Source organism: Macrobrachium nipponense, chromosome 37 (assembly GCF_015104395.2).
Source record: "Macrobrachium nipponense isolate FS-2020 chromosome 37, ASM1510439v2, whole genome shotgun sequence".
Lineage (NCBI taxonomy): Eukaryota > Metazoa > Arthropoda > Malacostraca > Decapoda > Palaemonidae > Macrobrachium > Macrobrachium nipponense.
Genome location: NC_061097.1, coordinates 46,163,057 through 46,183,075, shown reverse-complemented (window position 1 = coordinate 46,183,075; position 20,019 = coordinate 46,163,057). Strand labels below are relative to the sequence as shown.

Here is a 20,019-nt window from a genome sequence, read left to right as displayed (position 1 = left end):
GGTGTCGTTATTGTGGTAGTAGTGGTGGTCACCGCACCATGAGTGACCACCGCCACGACCCCGCCAACCGCTGAAGCAACCCCTGGATGCTGGGCACTCCCTGCAGTCCCAGCGACTCCCACACCTGTCCCAAGTCGTCCTTCGCTGATGGCACACCTGCGGAAGCAATAGTCGGGTAGTGGAGGGGCTTCCTCGCCGCGGGGGGCGCAAACACCCCCCCCAGAGCGGACGGAAGACCCCCACCCCCGAGTACAGCTGTACGTCCGGGTAGCGGGCGCCCTCATCCACACTCGACGGATCGAGAGAGGAAAAGGACTCCGCTACCCCCCCACCCCCCCGCAGGGGAAGGCGCGAAACGTGGGGGCTGGCCGGGAGGCACGAAAGAGGACGAAGTCAGTGTCCAGCACCAAAGGAGTCACTGGACTTTCCGATGACTTCTTGGCCGGCCTAAGTCTCTTCCTGCCCTCGTACAGCACCCACTGCGCCTCGGACCAATTTCAATACATAAATGTAACACAAGGTTCGTTGCGGGAGCACTCTCGCCCCGGCAACGAGTACAAACCTCGTGGGGGTCCACGTCAACGAATGACCTGAACCCTCCACATCTACGCCCCTCCAGCCCGGGACACACTCTACGCGATCTGGAGGGCGCTTAAGAGTGATATTTCCATTTCTTCCAATTTCACTCATTGCAAGATCAATAGAATTGTCAAAGTACTTACAATCACTCCTGATTTATACAGAAAGAGAAACAAATACTCAAACTCAAAGCAAACGACAAGGCGGGCAGCGAGCGGATGGCGAACACGTCCTTCCCACACACGGCCGAAAGCAAAAGTGGTTTGTTTACCTCCCAGTCGCGCGGCGCGCGACGAATTCGGACAAGCAGTTAATACTACCGTTCTCCCCTTGTTCGAAGCTTACGACCGTTCCAGCTGCCGCTAGCTACTTCCTATTGTTAAAGGACCGAGGGTTTGTATTACGTATCGGAACAAATGTTGTTTTATTGTGCTGATTACAACTGCAATCTTGAGTAAGATCAATAAACGTTACATACATACGCTAACATTGTTCAAATGAGTGCTGGGAAGGCTGGAGAAAGATGGTGGCCGTCACTGATGAGAACCGTCCATGAAAAACGTAGCCGCCATATTGGATTTCAAAACTGCCTTGAAAACATATTTTACGAAGAGCTCACATGCTTATTTTAGTTCGTATGGGGCTTTCATATATCACAATATGTTGACGAAACTTCAGTCTTTTAAATGGTATGCTTAGAGTTGCAATTGTATTCATGTTTCACCAATTAAATATCGAGTGAATAAGACCCGTCTACCGTGATGAGGGTTGGCCTGTTGTGATGTTTCCCCCTAACTACCGTTCTCCCCTTGTTCGAAGCTTACGACCGTCCCAGCTGCCGCTAGTTACCTTCCTATTGTTAAAGGACCGAGGGTTTGTATTACGTATCGGAACAAGTACTTTTTTTGGGATTGTTCACGTTGATCGTACATGGTCCACTCCTGTACCCTGCGGTTTTTTTACCCTACTTCAAAAGGTGAGTAGCCTAGAGGTCTTTAGCTGCGTCTCTCACCAACAACAACTCGCGACTGATGACCATCTCCGGTGTCAGGACGCGTTATAAGTACTTTTACGGAGGGTGTCCAGCCATGACCGTCAGTGTGTTGGCCAGTTCATGCGGTTGTTTACCCTATGGTAAGTTAGGTGAAATGTCACTCATTTGCATTGGCCTACCTCCAGGTTCTTCCAGTAGAGGGTGTCCGCCGTCGCCTTCGCCGTGTTCTTGAAGGTGCGCGTCTCAATTCTCTTGAAGGACGTCATGATTACGCGTTATTTAATGTTAATACAGACGGTTAACACTATTCATAAAGGCAAACTTGCGGTCAACATGGCATTGGCATGATAGCAGTAGTAACTTCGAAGGAAAACCTATGTAACGGCTCCCTCCTTTATGATCCTATTCTTGAATATTGCTCTTTTCCCGCTGTACATTCGTTATTTTTTTTTTCCATCATGCTTCCATCGTGAAATCTAATAGTGGATCTAGTTCATTCTTTTTTTTTATTTTTCTCTTTTCCCGTTGTACATTCATTATTTTTTCTATCATACTTCCATTGTAAAATCTAATAGTGGTTCTAGTTAACAGGGCCTTTAGAATTTATTATCCTTATTACAGTGATTTAAGCACACTACTTGTTTTCTTTTAATTGGATTACCTGAGGGTAACCATATAGGGGAGATATTTATGGCCTGTCTTGTTTTCACACAGCATTTCTGTGGTTCATTTTGCCCTTAACTTTTTGTTAATTCCCTTTAGTCTCTTACACAACGGTCCGACTTCAGTTTTATTTCTATCAAAACTGATTTTTCAACTGGTCCCACCAAATTGGCATTTTGGCAATAATCAAAATGAGAGTGTAATGAGAAAAATATTCCTTTAATTATTAGTGATTTATTTATGAATTGATTCATCATCCTCCTCTAATATCTTTACATTACTGTTGTAAGAGTAATTGGAACTGTGAAATGTTTTCGTTTCTGTTGTGGACCAAAAGCGGCCCACACACGCTCAAATTTTTGGTCCAATTTTTTGATGTCAAATTATTTGACATGAATTTGATCGTGTGTGGCGTAATATGATGGCCTAAAAGGTTTGATGTCAAATTTTTTACTGATCTGATTTCAGTAGATATTTTTTGAGCCAACGTCAAATAATTTGTGCGTGTGTGGTACCTAGCAATAATTTGCGCAAATTAGTTAGTGATTAGACATAATCTGAGGAGGACGTGCGCGGCTCATCGTCATCATGGCTCCAACAAAACATGAAAAGAAATTTCTTCTTGAGCTTATTGGTGTTTATAGAAGTTTACCACAACTTTGGAACATTAAAAGTGACTGTTATAGTGACAGAAATAAAAAAGATATGGCATATGAGACTCTTCTACAGAAATTCCGTGATTATTATCCGGAAGGGACGAAGGAGGAGCTGAAGAAGAAAATAAACTCACTGCGGACGAGCTTCCGAAAAGAATTAGAAAAAATAAAAGACTCAAGCAGATCTGGAGCAGGAGCAGATGAAATTTATGAGCCGTCACTAAGGTGTTTTGAGGCTCTATGGTTCCTGAGTGACCATGAAACACCGGCTCCTTCACGAAGCACAATACAATCGACTGAAGAGGTAAGTGAAATTATTAAGCATACTTTATTTAGTTGCATTCAATGACTGTTGCATAGCTTATCCGACATAATTAGGTATTTATACAAATTTCATAGTTATTCATGTCTCTTTATTGCATAAAAATAAAAATAAAATCCGTTAGGCCGATGTCACACTATGGGTTTTTGTCGGACGGCAAAAATGGATGCATCGTCTTTGATGGTGATAGAGCAAACAAATGAATGATTTTTGGATTTATATAAGGTTAGGCTATACTGCCCATCCTAAAAAAAAATCCTAAAATCATTGGTTGGTCTCATCTATCACCATCAAAGACGATGCATCCGCTTCCGCCGTCCGTCAAAAGACGCATAATGTGACAGACAGACAGACAGACTATTCAGAAGCCTATATAAAAGTGTTAAAAGAAACAAATAATCAATAAATAAAAGAATTACATTGCTTCCGCTTTGCTTCCTTCTATGAAACCAATTGTAACTGCCAAGGAACCGATCCAAGGCTGGAAAAATAGTGCTTCATAGTTTCTCGAGTAATCTTCGCTTTTTCTGACGTATTCCTGCTAGTTCTCTCTGTTTAGTACGCCATTCCCCACTATGAAGCTCATGTGTGACATTGTCCTCCCAATCCACGCTTCTCGGAGCCATGTATCGGCTTGATTGTTGCCTTAAAAAGTTATGTAGATAGCAACATGTTAATGTGGCAGTCGTTGCTTTTTCTGGCGAAAGCATCATTGGCCTCTGGATTACACCAAATCTTGATACAAGTATTCCGAACACATTTTCAACTAAACGTCGTCCCCTGCTTAAACGATAATTGAAAATCCTTCTTTCCTGGTCCAAAACGTCGTTTCCCATTGCACTGTAGGGTTTAAGGAGATTTTAATTCATTGCAAAAGCCTCGTCGGCCACGAAAAAGTAAGGCACATCAATAGAGTCTCCTTCATGCAACGGTTCGGCTCCTGGTAGCTGTAGTTCGTCATGTTCCATCAAAGAACCAAATTTTGTATGGCTCATTACACCTCCATCTGAAACACGTCCGTTCATTCCAGCATCGACCATTATAAATTCGTATTTGGCATTGACAACTGCTAGCAGTACGATACTGAAATGTTTCTTATAGTTATTATTATATATTGCTACTTTCAAAATGCATGTTTTCCCCTCTTTGAAATGTCTTGTAGATTGTGTAACATTTTTTCAGATTCCTAGATAGCTTAGAATAGGATGTTTTAAAATGTGTGTTCAGATTTCGCATTAACGTCTTGTAAAAGAATATGTATATAACGTAAAGAGAAAGATCCTTGTCTTTTCAAAGCTGCAAATGTTTAACTTTTATGTCAGCACTTTAAAATTAGAGTGCGAGATCCGTTTGCTTCCCTGCTCTGTCAGCGCGTTTGATAGCGAGCTCGTTGTCATAAAGAACATGTCAATCTTAATTATCGTTTACCCTCCGTTTCAATCGGGTACGTATCTGTTGAGCAGTCTTGTCTTGTATGTGTATGTATTTGCCAAGTCCCACGTGGATGTTGCACATTATGTGTGTAAGATTGCGTCAGATTTCAGAACTTTCGAGAAGCTTTCGTGCCTAGAACGTTTTGAGACATCTGCTCTGTCATTTCCATAAAGGAAGAGATTTTCATTCGATCTTAAGACCTCGAGGCAGTTAGATCTCCCTCTCTCTCTCTCTCTCTCTCTCTCTCTCTCTCGCTCTCTCTCTCTATCACTCGACATCGAGATTATTTTAACGTAACGTAAATTTGGTCACTCATAACTTGTGAGAATTGTATATTTGATATTTCTTAGAATTTATTTAGTTTATTTAATTTCTTTTGTGGAATCTGAACAAACATTTCGTAACGGCGCCTGGGTTTTTTGTGAAAGTGTAATTTACAAGAGAAAGAAAGAAGTTGGTATACCAAAAAAGGTAAAGTGTGTTATATTTTTATTAGTTGCAACTAATAATGGATACGGAGTGTGTTTAACTAATAATTGATAGGAACTGTTGTCTGTTAAGAAGGTTTGGTAAAAACTGTTGGTTAGTGTTTTTGAATGAAAAAGATTTACACTTTTACACAAAGCTGATATTTTTTGTGTTTGTGTCTGTTCCACTGTTTGTGCACTTATTCATTTTCTTATTGAAGTGTGTCTTTTTGTTTTATATTTCATTTGCATTCACCATTTAATTGACTTAGTTATTTTCATTGCTTTATCATTGCACATTTAATTAAATTTAACACTTGTGAATTGATTTGCATTTACTTAGAATTCTTTTCAAGTTTTATTGTTGGTTGTTTAGCACTTGTGAATTAATTTCAAATTTTCAGTTATTGCCTAACACTTTTGAATTTTGTTTTGATTGAATTAATTTTCTTGAAGTTTTATGATAAATTAATTTTGATTTAATTTTACTTAATTTGATTCAAGAATTAATTAAACTTTACTTTGTTTTCAAGTAACAGTAATTTCCCTGATATTGTGAATTCACTTATTTTAAATTTTAAATTTGAATTTAATAATAAATTTTTGTATTTAAAATTTTTATAAGTGTTTTCTTTATCTTACACCAGTATAAATATATATAATTATGACTATATTTATGATAGGTAGAGACATAGAGTGGTAATTGATTTGCTTTCCTTCAATTTAATTGAAGTGACTTAGAACCAGGGAAGTACTTAGACTTCTGAAATCAGGGAAATACTTAGAGTTTTGAAAGTTGTTGATGGAGTGATGCCCTTTGATTAATTTAATTACTTACAAGATTACCTCACACCTGTTTTGATGAACTTAGTCTGATTTTCTGCAATACTGGTAAGTGTTAAGGGATCACTGTTGCCTTTAGAGTATTCAGTCGTTTAAATGTGTTATGAGGGTTCAGGTGTCTGGCTTTTGGTGAGGTAATATTTGATGCATGGTAACCAGATACTTGGCACTTCGTAACATTATTTAATGGTGCCCAGAGACCCGGGAAAGCAGATTTCATTATCACTCTAGAATATACTGGTGGTGTTAGGAATATATTTTGTTAGGAGAGTGACCATATAATTTTGTTTTGCATTTATTGTATTGAATTGTAAATTGATAACTTAGAGGAAAATGGCTCAGTTCAATGTTCAGGAATTTTTAGCAGCTCCTTCCGTCCAAGTTTTGTCTGAAACCACTCTGTCTAGAGCACAGTGGACCGCTTTAGCAGAGGCATGTGGTGGTTATGTGTCGTCTAGTATGGTAAAGGCACAAATAAGATGTATTGCTATGGAATCATTGATAAACTCTGGTAGAATAACTGATGAAGATGAGTTAGAATTGGCTCAAGAGTTGTTGAATGTAGCACGTGCTGATCTCATAAATAAGCAAGCAGAAAAGAAAGAGAAAAGTGATGCAGAGTTAGAGCTTAGACGTATTGAAGCAGAAGAGAATTTGATTAAGCTAAAAATGCTTGCTGAAAGAGAGAGAATGCAAGCTGAAAGAGAAAGAATAGACAGGGAAAAACAAGAAAGAAGAGAAAGAGAAGAAGAAAAAGCAGCAGAAGAGGAAAGAGAAAGAATAAAAGAGGAAAGAGAACTCGTAAGACATGAAAGGGAAATGGAATTAATAAGAGCTAGATCCACATTACCTGTAACACCGTCTAACCCTAACCAAGGTAATCAAGACCCTGTATTTGATGTAATGAGAGTACAGAAGTTAATCCCTAAGTTTACTGAAGAAGCTCCAGATGAGTTTTTTGATCACTTTGAGAAAGTGGCTTCAGGTATGGGATGGCCAGAAGATAAATGGTCAGTTTTGCTACAAAGTGTCTTGATTGGTAAAGGGAGAAGTGCTTATCTAGCCTTAACAGCTGATCAGTGTAAAGACTACAAGGTACTTAAACACAGTGTGCTACAAGTTTACCAGGTGACCCCAGAGTACTACAATGAGAGATTCAGAAAATTTAAGAAAAGATAGAAGGGAACCTTCTAGATTATGCTTACAAAGTGAGAAGGGTGTTTCAAACGTTGGGTAGAAGCTGCTAAAGTTAAAACTTTTGATGAGTTAGAAGAGTTACTTGTTCTTGAACAGTATCTTAAGGGAATTCCTGAACATATAAGAGCCTATTTAAGAGAGAGAGAAGTGAAGAAACTTGACAAAGCTGCTACACTTAGTGAAGATTACAATATAGTCAGTAGCAAACGTAATTACAATGTCAAGTACCAGAGTCAACAACGCCCAGGTTTTAAGTCTTATCCAAATAACAGGAACAAATTTAATGGGAAACCTTCAAGTGATACTACTAAGAGTACACAAGGAAATACAGCTCAGCAAATTAATGTGAAATCCTCATCCAGTTTTTCAAGACAGTTACAGAAACCTAATGTTGTCTGTTTCAAGTGTGGAAGAGTAGGACACTACAGTCAAGAGTGTTACCGAATCAACAGCAGTCAAAACCAGTTAGTCAAGTTGTGAAACAAACTACGAAGAGCAGTGTGGGAAAGAATCAGACTCCAGAGAAGAATGAAACTAAACAAGCTGAATGTTTAGCAACCAGTGGAAATGATACCTCAAGCAGTGAGTGGTTAAGCAGTGTGGAGGCTTTTAAGCCATATATCTATGAGGGTATGCTGTCAACTCAAGAAGGAAGTATGCAGGTACCAGTCAAGATATTACGTGATACAGGGAGTAACCATAGTGTGGTAGTACGTGGTTCTCACCCTCAGTTGGAGAAGAGTCTCACAGGAGATTCAGTTATTTTGAAGGGTATAGGAGGAGAGGAAGTAACTCCTATATGCCGCTTACACCTGTCATGTGAATTGGTGACAGGGAATGTTGATTTTGCTGTAAAGGACTCACTGGCTGTGGAAGGTATACATGTTCTGTTGGGGAATGAAGTTGGTGGTGTGCCATTTATTCCTTGTCCTGTAGTGACAGACAAACCATTGAGGATTAGTCCTACAGAAGAGTTGGAGAAGAATAACCCCCACCTGTTTCCTAGTTGTGTAACTACCATAAGTATGAAGAGGACTACGACTGTAAGTGAAGAAACTGAGGATTTACACACCCAAGAAGGATCAAGTGAAGGATCTTTGTGCTTAGAAGAATTATTCCAGGGAAGTGAAGTTTCCCATAGTGCTGACCAAGAAGAGATTTCCCAAGAAGATGAAGAAAACGACGACGAAGAAGAAGAACCTGATGTTCCTGAAGAGACTCCGAGTAGTCAAAGTGTTGCTGAAGACAGTAGTGAAACTACAGTAGCTGGGTTAGCAGATATTGAGAATTCAACTCTTGAAGTTGGTCAAGTGACAAGAGAGAAGCTGATGGACTTGCAGAAGAAGGATGCATCGTTAACTGATTTGTTCTTCAGAGTTGTTGATCGAGAAGAGATGCAACAAACTCCTACCTGTTACTATCTGAAGGAAGGTTTGCTGATGAGGAAGTATAGACCTACAGATATACCAGGAGATGCTGAATGGGGCGAATATCATCAAATTTTGATTCCATATCCGTTGAGAAAGCAAGTGGTTGCAGTAGCTCATGAGTCTGGACATATGGGAATCAGGAAAACTGTGGAAAAGATCATGAAATATTTTTTCTGGCCTGGACTTCACAGAGATGTTAGCAGGTTTTGTCGTGAGTGTCATACCTGCCAGATAGCTGGAAAACCGAATGAAACCATCAAGAAAGCCCCCCTACAACCTATAGAAGTTAGAGGAGAACCCTTTAGCAAAGTGATTATAGATATGGTTGGACCATTGCCGAAGACAAAGAAAGGAAATAAGTATTTGTTGACATTAATGTGTCCTGTGACAAGGTATCCAGAAGCAATCCCTGTTAGAAACATATCTGCCAAGATAGTTGCTGAAAAACTTGTGGAGTTTTTCTCAAAGTTTGGTATACCAGAAATTGTACAAAGTGACAGAGGAACAAACTTTACTTCAAAGTTATTCCAGGATGTGATGAATTTGCTAGGGGTGAAACAACAGTTATCAACCATTTATCATCCAGAAACTCAAGGTGCCTTGGAAAGGTTCCACCAGACATTGAAAAGTATGCTGACAAAGTATTGTTCTGAGTCAGGAAGAGAATGGGATGTTGGTTTACCATTAATGTTGTTTGAAGTTAGGAGTGCTTATCAAGAAAGTATGGGATGTTCACCTAATGAGATGAGTTTTGGAAGAGAAGTGAGAGGACTGTTGAAGATTCTTGCAGAAAATTGGGAAGAAAATCAAGAGGAAAGCCAAGCAGAGTATGTGAAGAACTTAAGGAAGAGGTTGAAAGAGATTAGAAAATTCTCTTTAGAAAACTTGAAAATGAGTCAAGAGAAAATGAAAAGGAGATTTGATGCTAAGACTAAGCTAAGAAGTTTTAGTGTTGGTCAACAAGTGTTAGTGTTCTTACCTGTCAAGAGATTTCCCCTCACTAATAAATTTCAAGGTCCTTACAAGATAATTCAGAAGTTAAGTGATAGAACTTATGTGATTGAAACACCAGAAAGAAGAAAAAGACAAAGGAAGATACATGTGAACCTCTTGAAACCTTATTTCTCAGAAACTAAAACTGAAACTGTGTCAGTAACCCAGACAACTTTATCTACAGAAGACGATGATGGCTACGAATTGGGAGCTGCAAGCAAGATGAATAATTCTTCAATTTTGGAAAATTTGGAGGATAAACTGAAACATCTGAGTGTTGAACAAGGTGAAGACTTAAGTGACGTAATTAGAAGTTTTCCAGACATTTTTTCAGATGTGCCTAGACGTACTGATCTGACCAAGCATGAAATCAAGATTCAAGAAGATGGAAAACCTTTCAAGCAAAGAGCCTATCGCTTATCACCGTATCATCGAGATGTTTTGAAGAAGGAAGTTGAGTATTTGCTGCAACATGGATTAGCAGAACCCAGTTCAAGTCACTTTAGTTCTCCATGTGTGTTAGTGAAGAAACCAGATGGTTCATTTAGGATGTGTACTGATTATAGGAAGCTGAATTCTATCAGTATGGCTGATAATTATCCTTTGCCTCTTATAGATCAGTTACTTGATAATATTGGGCAAGCCAAGTTTGTTTCCAAGATAGACTTGTTGAAAGGATATTATCAAATTCCCTTAGATGAGAATGCGAAGCTGCTGTCAGCTTTTATTACTCCTTTTGGACTATATCAGTATACTGTTCTGCCGTTTGGTCTGATGAATGCACCCGCAACATTTCAACGAGTGATGGATCAACTGTTAGGATCAATAGAAGGAGTAGGTGTATACCTAGATGACATCGTGATTTACTCTACAACGTGGGAAGAACATCTGAAGATTCTGAAGAAAGTTTTCAAGAAACTACAAGAAGCAGGATTAACAATCAACCTAGAGAAGAGTGAGTTTGGAAAGGCAACTGTACAGTATCTTGGGTTTGAAGTTGGGAAAGGCCTTCTTGCTTCAGTAAATGCTAATGTAGAAGGTATCCGTAAGGCTACCCCACCTACTACCAGGAAACAGCTACAGAGATTTTTTAGGCATGGCTGGTTTCTATCGTCGTTTTTGCCCAAATTTCTCAGCCGTAGTAGCTCCCTTGACAGACTTGACTAGTCCCAAAGCTAAGTTTATTTGGACTCCAGAGTGTCAAGAATCCTTTGAGAAGGTAAAAGCCATTTTAACTTCAAGACCAGTACTTCAAGCTCCAGACTTCGACAAGAAATTTGTGATACAAGTTGATGCGTCAGACTGTGGTGTTGGAGCTGTTCTACTTCAAGAAGATGAAAATAATATCTACCATCCTGTATGCTTCATGTCTACAAAATTGAAAAAACATCAGAAAGTATATTCGACAATCGAGAAGGAAACTTTAGCCTTAATCACCGCATTGAAAAAATTTGAAGTGTATGTGAATAGACCTAGGAATAAAGAAATTGTAGTGTTTTCTGATCACAATCCACTGTCATTTATCCAGAAAATGAAAAACCATAATCAAAGACTGACCAGGTGGTCTTTGTGCCTGCAACAGTATAACTTAAGAGTGCAGCACATTAGTGGCAAAAACAATGTAGTTGCTGATTATTTATCTCGTTGCGAATCGTTGGATTCAACACCGTGATAAAAAATCTTCTGGGGGAGGTATATTATATATTGCTACTTTCAAAATGCATGTTTTCCCCTCTTTGAAATGTCTTGTAGATTGTGTAACATTTTTTCAGATTCCTAGATAGCTTAGAATAGGATGTTTTAAAATGTGTGTTCAGATTTCGCATTAACGTCTTGTAAAAGAATATGTATATAACGTAAAGAGAGAGATCCTTGTCTTTTCAAAGCTGCAAATGTTTAACTTTTATGTCAGCACTTTAAAATTAGAGTCTGCGAGATCCGTTTGCTTCCCTGCTCTGTCAGCGCGTTTGATAGCGAGCTCGTTGTCATAAAGAACATGTCAATCTTAATTATCGTTTACCCTCCGTTTCAATCGGGTACGTATCTGTTGAGCAGTCTTGTCTTGTACGTGTATGTATTTGCCAAGTCCCACGTGGATGTTGCACATTATGTGTGTAAGATTGCGTCAGATTTCAGAACTTTCGAGAAGCTTTCGTGCCTAGAACGTTTTGAGACATCTGCTCTGTCATTTCCATAAAGGAAGAGATTTTCATTCGATCTTAAGACCTCGAGGCAGTTAGATCTCCCTCTCTCTCTATCACTCGACATCAAGATTATTTTAACGTAACGTAAATTTGGTCACTCATAACTTGTGAGAATTGTATATTTGATATTTCTTAGAATTTATTTAGTTTATTTAATTTCTTTTGTGGAATCTGAACAAACATTTCGTAACGGCGCCTGGGTTTTTTGTGAAAGTGTAATTTACAAGAGAAAGAAAGAAGTTGGTATACCAAAAAAGGTAAAGTGTGTTATATTTTTATTAGTTGCAACTAATAATGGATACGGAGTGTGTTTAACTAATAATTGATAGGAACTGTTGTCTGTTACGAAGGTTTGGTAAAAACTGTTGGTTAGTGTTTTTGAATGAAAAAGATTTACACTTTTACACAAAGCTGATATTTTTTGTGTTTGTGTCTGTTCCACTGTTTGTGCACTTATTCATTTTCTTATTGAAGTGTGTCTTTTTGTTTTATATTTTCATTTGCATTCACCATTTAATTGACTTAGTTATTTTCATTGCTTTATCATTGCACATTTAATTAAATTTAACACTTGTGAATTGATTTGCATTTACTTAGAATTCTTTTCAAGTTTTATTGTTGTTTAGCACTTGTGAATTAATTTCAAATTTTCAGTTATTGCCTAACACTTTTGAATTTTGATTAATTAATTTTCTTGAATTTTATGATAAATTAATTTTGATTTAATTTTACTTAATTTGATTCAAGAATTAATTAAACTTTACTTTGTTTTCAAGTAACAGTAATTTTCCCTGATATTGTGAATTTCACTTATAAATTTTGAATTTAATAATAAATTTTTGTATTTAAAATTTTTATAAGTGTTTTCTTTATCTTACACCGAGTATATATATAATTATGACTATATTTATGATAGGTAGAGACATAGAGTGGTAATTGATTTGCTTTCCTTCAATTTAATTGAAGTGACTTAGAACCAGGGAAGTACTTAGACTTCTGAAATCAGGGAAATACTTAGAGTTTTGAAAGTTGTTGATGGAGTGATGCCCTTTGATTAATTTAATTACTTACAAGATTACCTCACACCTGTTTTGATGAACTTAGTCTGATTTTCTGCAATACTGGTAAGTGTTAAGGGATCACTGTTGCCTTTAGAGTATTCAGTCGTTTAAATGTGTTATGAGGGTTCAGGTGTCTGGCTTTTGGTGAGGTAATATTTGATGCATGGTAACCAGATACTTGGCACTTCGTAACATTATAGTAAAATGATCCAGAGGGAATTGGTTTTTTAATTGAAACGTGTTTGCCGTCTAATGCCCCAACACAATGTGGTATATTCCAATGTTTATTGAAATCGTTGCTCAATTCTTTCCACTCTTCAGCAGTTTGCGGCATCTGGAAAATAAAAAATGTATTTTTTAATTTCAGATTGACGATGACCAGGAAGGCACAACCGTACAAGACAGGGTAAATGAAAGTACGAATCTACATCCTGTTCCAGCTCAACCTGCAAAGCGTAAGAAATTGGCAAAGGTTTCTAATCGCCAAGACGAACTGTTAGCACTAGCTTGTGAACATCTTCAGAAACCTGAAAATGAATTTCTCACAATGGCTAAAGCTTGGGCCAATGATTTATTTAAAATGGATCCTAAACAACTGCTACTTGCAAAAAAGGGAATAAACGATATTATCTTCGAAGGACTTTGTGGAAACCTGCATCGACAGTCTGAGCAGATACATCCCATCCCGCAAGAAACTCGATGTTGGACACCAAGTAGTGATACCAGCGAAATAGCACCTAGTCCCTATGAGTCCCATTCCAACCCACCCATCAGCAGTACGATGGGTCATCACAGTGATTATAGAGATGCTGTACCACATTAATACCCAAACATGGCTGCAAGGAACTATACACCTATGTCGCACAGTTCGGTGAAAGATAATTCGGGTAATCCTGTAGATGGAACACTTGATGCAGGAAGATATTTTGGTAACTTTAACCCAAATGCATAGGTATAATTCATATGAATGATCCAAAAGACAGTTACACTCTAATTTACTTATATTAGTAATAAATGCTTTTTCGCATTACATATTTTTGTCAGAATGAGGTACATTTGAACATATATTGCTCGTTTATGATTTATGTATTTACGTTTATTTAGTATATTCTTCTGAATCTTTTCATTTTGTTAAAATTCATCTCGTACAAGGATATGTTTATATAAAATTTCATTTCATTATGGTTATTCATAATTTAGTTCACTAATAAAAATGTATTGGAACAATCAGCATCTTCTTACCTTTATGTAAGACTGCAAACATGTGTTGATGGCGTTGCACGTATCTATAACGATACCACCAATGGCTTGAGAAGAAATGGCACTCAGGAATTTCAGGTCTTCGAATGTGTTTCCAGTAGCCAAGAAACGGAGAGTTATTGAGTCTTTCAAATGGTGATATCGCACAACGCATAACTGTGTTTTCTTTGGTTATATATGGTCTCACAAGATGTAATAGTTTGTCAAATGATTCTCCGTCCATGCGAAGAAAGTTCTTGAAAACATCAGGTTCACTCATTCTCAGTTCATTTAATAAAGGAGCATGACCAAATCGTTCACGACACAAATACCATTGCTGGGCCCACTTTCGTTTCTGTGTGCTCTTCAACGCTAAGCCAAGAAGAGCCAACGCTGTATATGCATCCATGATGAGAAGTTTGAGCGTGTAGGGCGAACGTCAAACCGTCAAATAATTTTACATAAAAAAATTTGACCAAAAATTTGAGCGTGTGTGAGCCGCTAAAGACTATAGTCTTTGGTTGTGGACGAGTGTGGCAGTGTAGCCAGTCCCTTATTTTGTTTTTTCGCTCTGAGTATGGGAGCGCTGCCCTGAATCTTTCGTCTGCATTTTGGTAACACTAGCAACACATGTAAGAAGAATCATGAATGCTCTCGTGTGAGAAGGACGCAACCGGTCCAGCCTTCAAATTGGCTATTTTACCAATTATTAATACAAATGATTATCTACCCCTTGCAAGTCGTAATATTACCATTAGTTCATTAGTTAGAACAGGTCACTATCCTGGAAGAACAGTAGCAGAAGAGAAATTCAAGTGCAGAGTTGCCTGCCCAGTCAAACGTTGCAGTGCCTTCACGAGGAAAATTTTCATTGTCGTGAAAGATGCTTCACGTTCATTAGTTATCATGAAATTTTGCTGTTAGTTTGATTTGTAACTTAGCGTTTGACAGGGTTGTAAAACGTTAAAAAAGTAGTTATAAGAGTTTTGTTTGTATACAGTTTTTTTGCTAATACCAGTGCCAAAGGGTACCACAACATGACCGTCCTACCCCTCTCATGGAAATTTCCACTGCCGATCATGATCTTAGACTAGACTATACAGTAATTTAAGAAGGCCTACCCTAGACTAACTAATCCTGTTTGAATGAGGAATTATGACTATTTTTGATAAATATAGTTAGGCTATGTATATAAATTCGTGGAAAACTTAATTACATAGAACTTAGCCTGTACCCTCATTAAACTAACCTAACTTTGTGGCCTATTGTAACCTAGTCAAAAATCAGCCATGTAAACTGTGCATAGGCTATCCTTAACGATTTCTGAAGAGGCCTAGGCTAGACTACTATATCCTGTTAAAAGGCACCTTAGCCTAATTTTACCTCATTTTAGTTTTAAGTTTTTCTCAGAAATCTTTCAGGTAACCTTATCCATTGACATATATTGTGTACAAGTATTTAGTACTGTGTGGAGTAGGGTATCAAATGGTTTACACCTTGTTGTAAATTAATTGATTCCATGTTTGATACTTATCCTGTTATGAAGGAAAAGCAATTCCCGTGATCTGTAGTTGATATATTTTTTTGAAGTCTCAGTATAAAGTGTTATTTTTTTGTTATAGTTTTAAACTACTCATTTGTATTGTTTTCTGGAAATAAAAATTAAATAAAATTAATATTTCCAGGGATCTAGTCCAGGAGTTCTGAAGACTAGGTAAATTAATCAAGTCCCGGAGACTAGGCCTGGGAGAAATTTAGCATGATGTACTGAGTAATAAAGAAACACGCTGAGTACCAGGAATTTTCTTCAATACCCCTAAAATGGAAATCATCACTTCAATTGCCTCCCAGTGGGAAGACATCACCAGTACTAAGACCCATACACACAAGGAATATCATGTAATAGCAGGTAGGACAGGCCTACCCTATTTTCCAGGCAGCGTAAATCTTAGTCTTCATACCCACCGTGTCAACTATGACAGTACCATTCTCCGACCTGTGTCTCCAGGCAAGAAGACGGACAACAGTACATATGTACAATAGTATTCTTCTTCTCGTATCTTAATGTCGTGGTGAGGGAAAATCCTCCCGTGACAAGAGAAATGTTCAAGCACTGGAATAACTTCTCAAGTGGCATTTCTCTATAGTTTCTGGGTCTCGCACAAAACCCACAAGAGAGGTTTCTTCCTCAAACTCTATAACATCTTTCACAATACTGTACTTGCAATCTGGTGATTATATTCATACATATTTTTACACTACATCCAGTGTCACAGTAATTGTACTTGTGTTTGGATCTTGTGTGATAATTTTTTTGTTTTGCTGACACCCAGTAACCCATAAAATGTATGTAATTCACATATTACATAAAAAAAAACCTGGCTTTTACCTGTTAAATATGAGGGTTTACTATATAAGAAAGAACACAATTAATATGTTTAAGAACAATTTTACTTACTGTTTCCCAAAGTTTAAACTTAATTACAAAATTTTTTTTCTGCATTTGAAAATTGGAATAATTCAGTAGCAGAAATATAAATGACTCGGTAATCTAATAACTTCAGACACACACACACACATTTGCAAAAATGCCTATCTCCTGACACTGTTGATTTTTGGAACACTATATGCAGGTAACAGAACTGAAAGATTTTCTTATTTCACAGATCTATATTGAAATGGAACTGAATAGCTAGCAGGCTTCTCTGATGGGATTATCTCCAGATTTTCTCAAATGTTTACAGCACCAACGGAGCTAATATTGCGGAGATTACAAAAGAGCCGCAATTGTTGCCTCCTGGTAATTCTATCTTGCCACCACCTGCCATTGCGAAGTCTGCTCCGATGAATCTCGTGGAAGCAGCTAAAATATAGATATAACAGGAAAATGTCATATATTCGTCCTTATGGATGCAGGTTGCATAATTTCTTACAGTGATTATATTCATTATTTATTCATTTTAAATGTTATGCTTCTCAAATGTTCAGTGCAGTGGAAATGAGGTATATTTCACTTACTCAGCAGTTACTCACTGGTCTTGTGTTCTATCAGGGCAGAAAGTGCCGCTGTGAAACCAGCATTGTAATCACAGGCAACTTTGCGGTTGTCTTCATAGCCATCATTCTTGAAAGGAAAAGTATTACCATATTAAGGTCAATAATAGGAAATGGAACGGAATGGAATACAGAATTTTGCCAACAGGCCAAGCACTGGGGCCTATGAGGTCATTCAGTGCTGAAGGAAATTGATAGTTAGATGGTTTGAAACTGGAGAAAAACCTCGCAGCTGCACTATGAAAAAATTACGTATTAGAAGAGGGTGGAAATTAAGATGGAAGAAAAAGAATAAGAACAGAGGTACAGTAAAAGAAATGACAGGGGTTGCAGCTAGGTGCCAAAGGGATGCTGCCAAGCGTTAATTAATGCCTACTGACGGCGCTACCCCTACAGGGAGACAAAGTACAAGAAACTGCATCAATCATCTTTGATTGCCAGAGTTATCTCAGACCCTCAAAAGTACTGACTGAATTATTGTGACGTTATAATGTACTAGTGGACATGTAGTACTATTCCCTACATATACTAATGGAAAAGCAAAGCCAGAATACTTTGGGTGTTGGAAAATACCATATTGTTAAATGCTTAAAATGAGAATTGCATCTACAAATGTATTTCAGGCTAAATTTAAGCTGTCAAATTTGCTATTTGTGGTAATGTTAGATATCTATTATCAGTTGTTAGTAATATTTTCTTTTATAAATTAATATTTTCTGTGATATATTTACTTCAAAAGCATACCAGCCTCAACTGAACAGTAAAGGAAACAATTTTATGTAGCCAAAGCATTGCTATCCGGTTGTCTATCCCATTACTTTCCTATTTGAAAGTATTTTCTCTTGGTTGACTGTAACATATTCCAAAGCATCCAAGTATTTGCTGTTAACATTTTTGAAGCTTATCAAAGATTTTGTTTAAAAAAAATATATAGACAGAGGCATTTTGAGAAAATTTATGAAAATCATGCATTTTGAAGCCAATATAACCACAGAAAATGAAACCACCTTACAACACTGACAGTACACTGTTGAATACAAACAAGTGGTGGAAGATTTAGGTCATTACCTGGTCTGGTCCTCCAACTACAGCACCAAACAGAACTTGAGGATTGGGACCAGGATTGTTCCTTGCACCGTCATCACATCTCTCGGGCATATTAGGACATGAGCTGTAAAAAATAAGTGTTCTTATTTAGTTTCTTACTTAGGTAAACAGACAACACAGTACGTATTGAATTTTAAACGTTAAAAGCATCATGCAACCCAGTTAACCAAATTCATGAGCTATATTTTTTATAATTTCTATGTAAGTATGGTAAACCTAGAAAACTTTTTATTAGCCATTATAACAGATTTTCGAAAGTACATCCCAGCCATACTTTTACTCCACATGATCATAAAGAGCAAAACATTATGAGACTCAAACTGCTGTACAAGTCCAAATCTAATTTATACATTTATGATTTTTCTTATAGTTTCAGTGATGATTGTAGACTGCACCACACAATTCTCTTCTACCATTACCTTACGTAAATACAGAATAAAAGCCTTGGAGTTGAAAAAGAAAAATATGTTCTGTAATTCATGCTGCCTAACAGTATAAGTGTTTATATCCAAAACCATTAAAGACCTATTGCTTTTGGGGCAACTCTATGCTGTATTTTGTTAAGAGTGCTGTGCGTGACATTTTGTTGTATGCATGTTGTTTCTCTTTCATCTCTGCTGACCATACCACTGTTTCAATCTTTTATTACACATAGTTTCTCTCCTTTGTATACCTAGTCCACTCTGCATCTAGATTATGAGAGAGTTTGTGAATCATTCACTATGTATTGTATGTACAGTACTCTACCTGGAGCGATGATGTGGTTTTTGTGGAGGGTTGTTGCCAAATCCTACAACAAATGAACGGCCGTTGGATCCTAGAATGTAGTTTATTTGTCTCTCACTGAATGCTCTGTTTGCATCAGCATCGATACCTACTCTAACTCCCTGGAAAGATAAAAACAATTTAGTGCTTTTTCCTTTGACAATGACTCTTTTACCTGTAGAGTACAGTCCTTTTTTCTATAACTCAAAACTTGAAATTTTTCCCCATGGAAATCTGATAATGCTTCAAGAGTTGCTATAGTGTTAACTAAAATGATGTTTCACTGCAGAGAAGTAGCTTATGACCAGATGTGATTTTACTTTCATCAAGATGCAGAAAAGCTTGTCAAGAAGTGACTAAAGAAAATACTGTACAGAATAAAATCACAAGACAGGTTAAATTATACCACAGGGATACAGTACTGCAGTCATCCATGACATAGACAATAGTTGCACAAAACCACCAATTTTTGTACCGTCATTTCGCTTCAGAAATACAGGAGTCCTCTATTATTGCTAGTTTTCTGTGAAGCATAATTTTCATTTATACAAAACACTAGAAAACGAGGACTAATGAGTAAATCCTATATATTCCTCGCTAATCAAAAATGTGAGGTTGACGTATTGAGTCAGGACAACTCATGCTGCCAATCACATCTAACAGGGTAATGCAATCAAGGACACATCGCAAAACAGACATTTTTAGAAAGACAAGCTAGTGGCTTCTTACCAACATGCCAAGGAAGGCAACATTCGCTGCGTGACGGTTCGTACCCCACTGGTTGATGTAGATCAGTCCGCCAGGGGTGTACTGAGCGTTGTTTCTCAGATAACTCAAGAACTGAGAGAAGGTGTTGCGGTACAAGGGATCAGAATCCAGCATTGTGAACAGAGCCTGAAAAGGATTAGAACAATCAGACCACCAGACAAATTATATTGGTACAGGCAGCCCGCAGTTAATGGCTATCCGGTTTTACGGTGCTTGTCTAGCGACGCTGTTAACTGGATTTTC

At 37.7% G+C, this 20,019-nt stretch overlaps 1 protein-coding gene across 1 annotated transcript; it reads left to right on the top strand.

Moving 5' to 3' along the window:
- The first annotated feature begins 2,675 nt into the window (after window positions 1–2,675).
- LOC135209228 (uncharacterized) lies at window positions 2,676–15,864 on the top strand. The gene is made up of 2 exons (XM_064241922.1): window positions 2,676–3,196; window positions 13,211–15,864. Exons 1-2 carry the CDS (start codon window positions 2,825–2,827, stop codon window positions 13,664–13,666), a joined length of 828 nt encoding a protein of 275 aa, XP_064097992.1. The 5' UTR covers window positions 2,676–2,824; the 3' UTR covers window positions 13,667–15,864.
- Window positions 15,865–20,019: the final 4,155 nt, after the last annotated feature.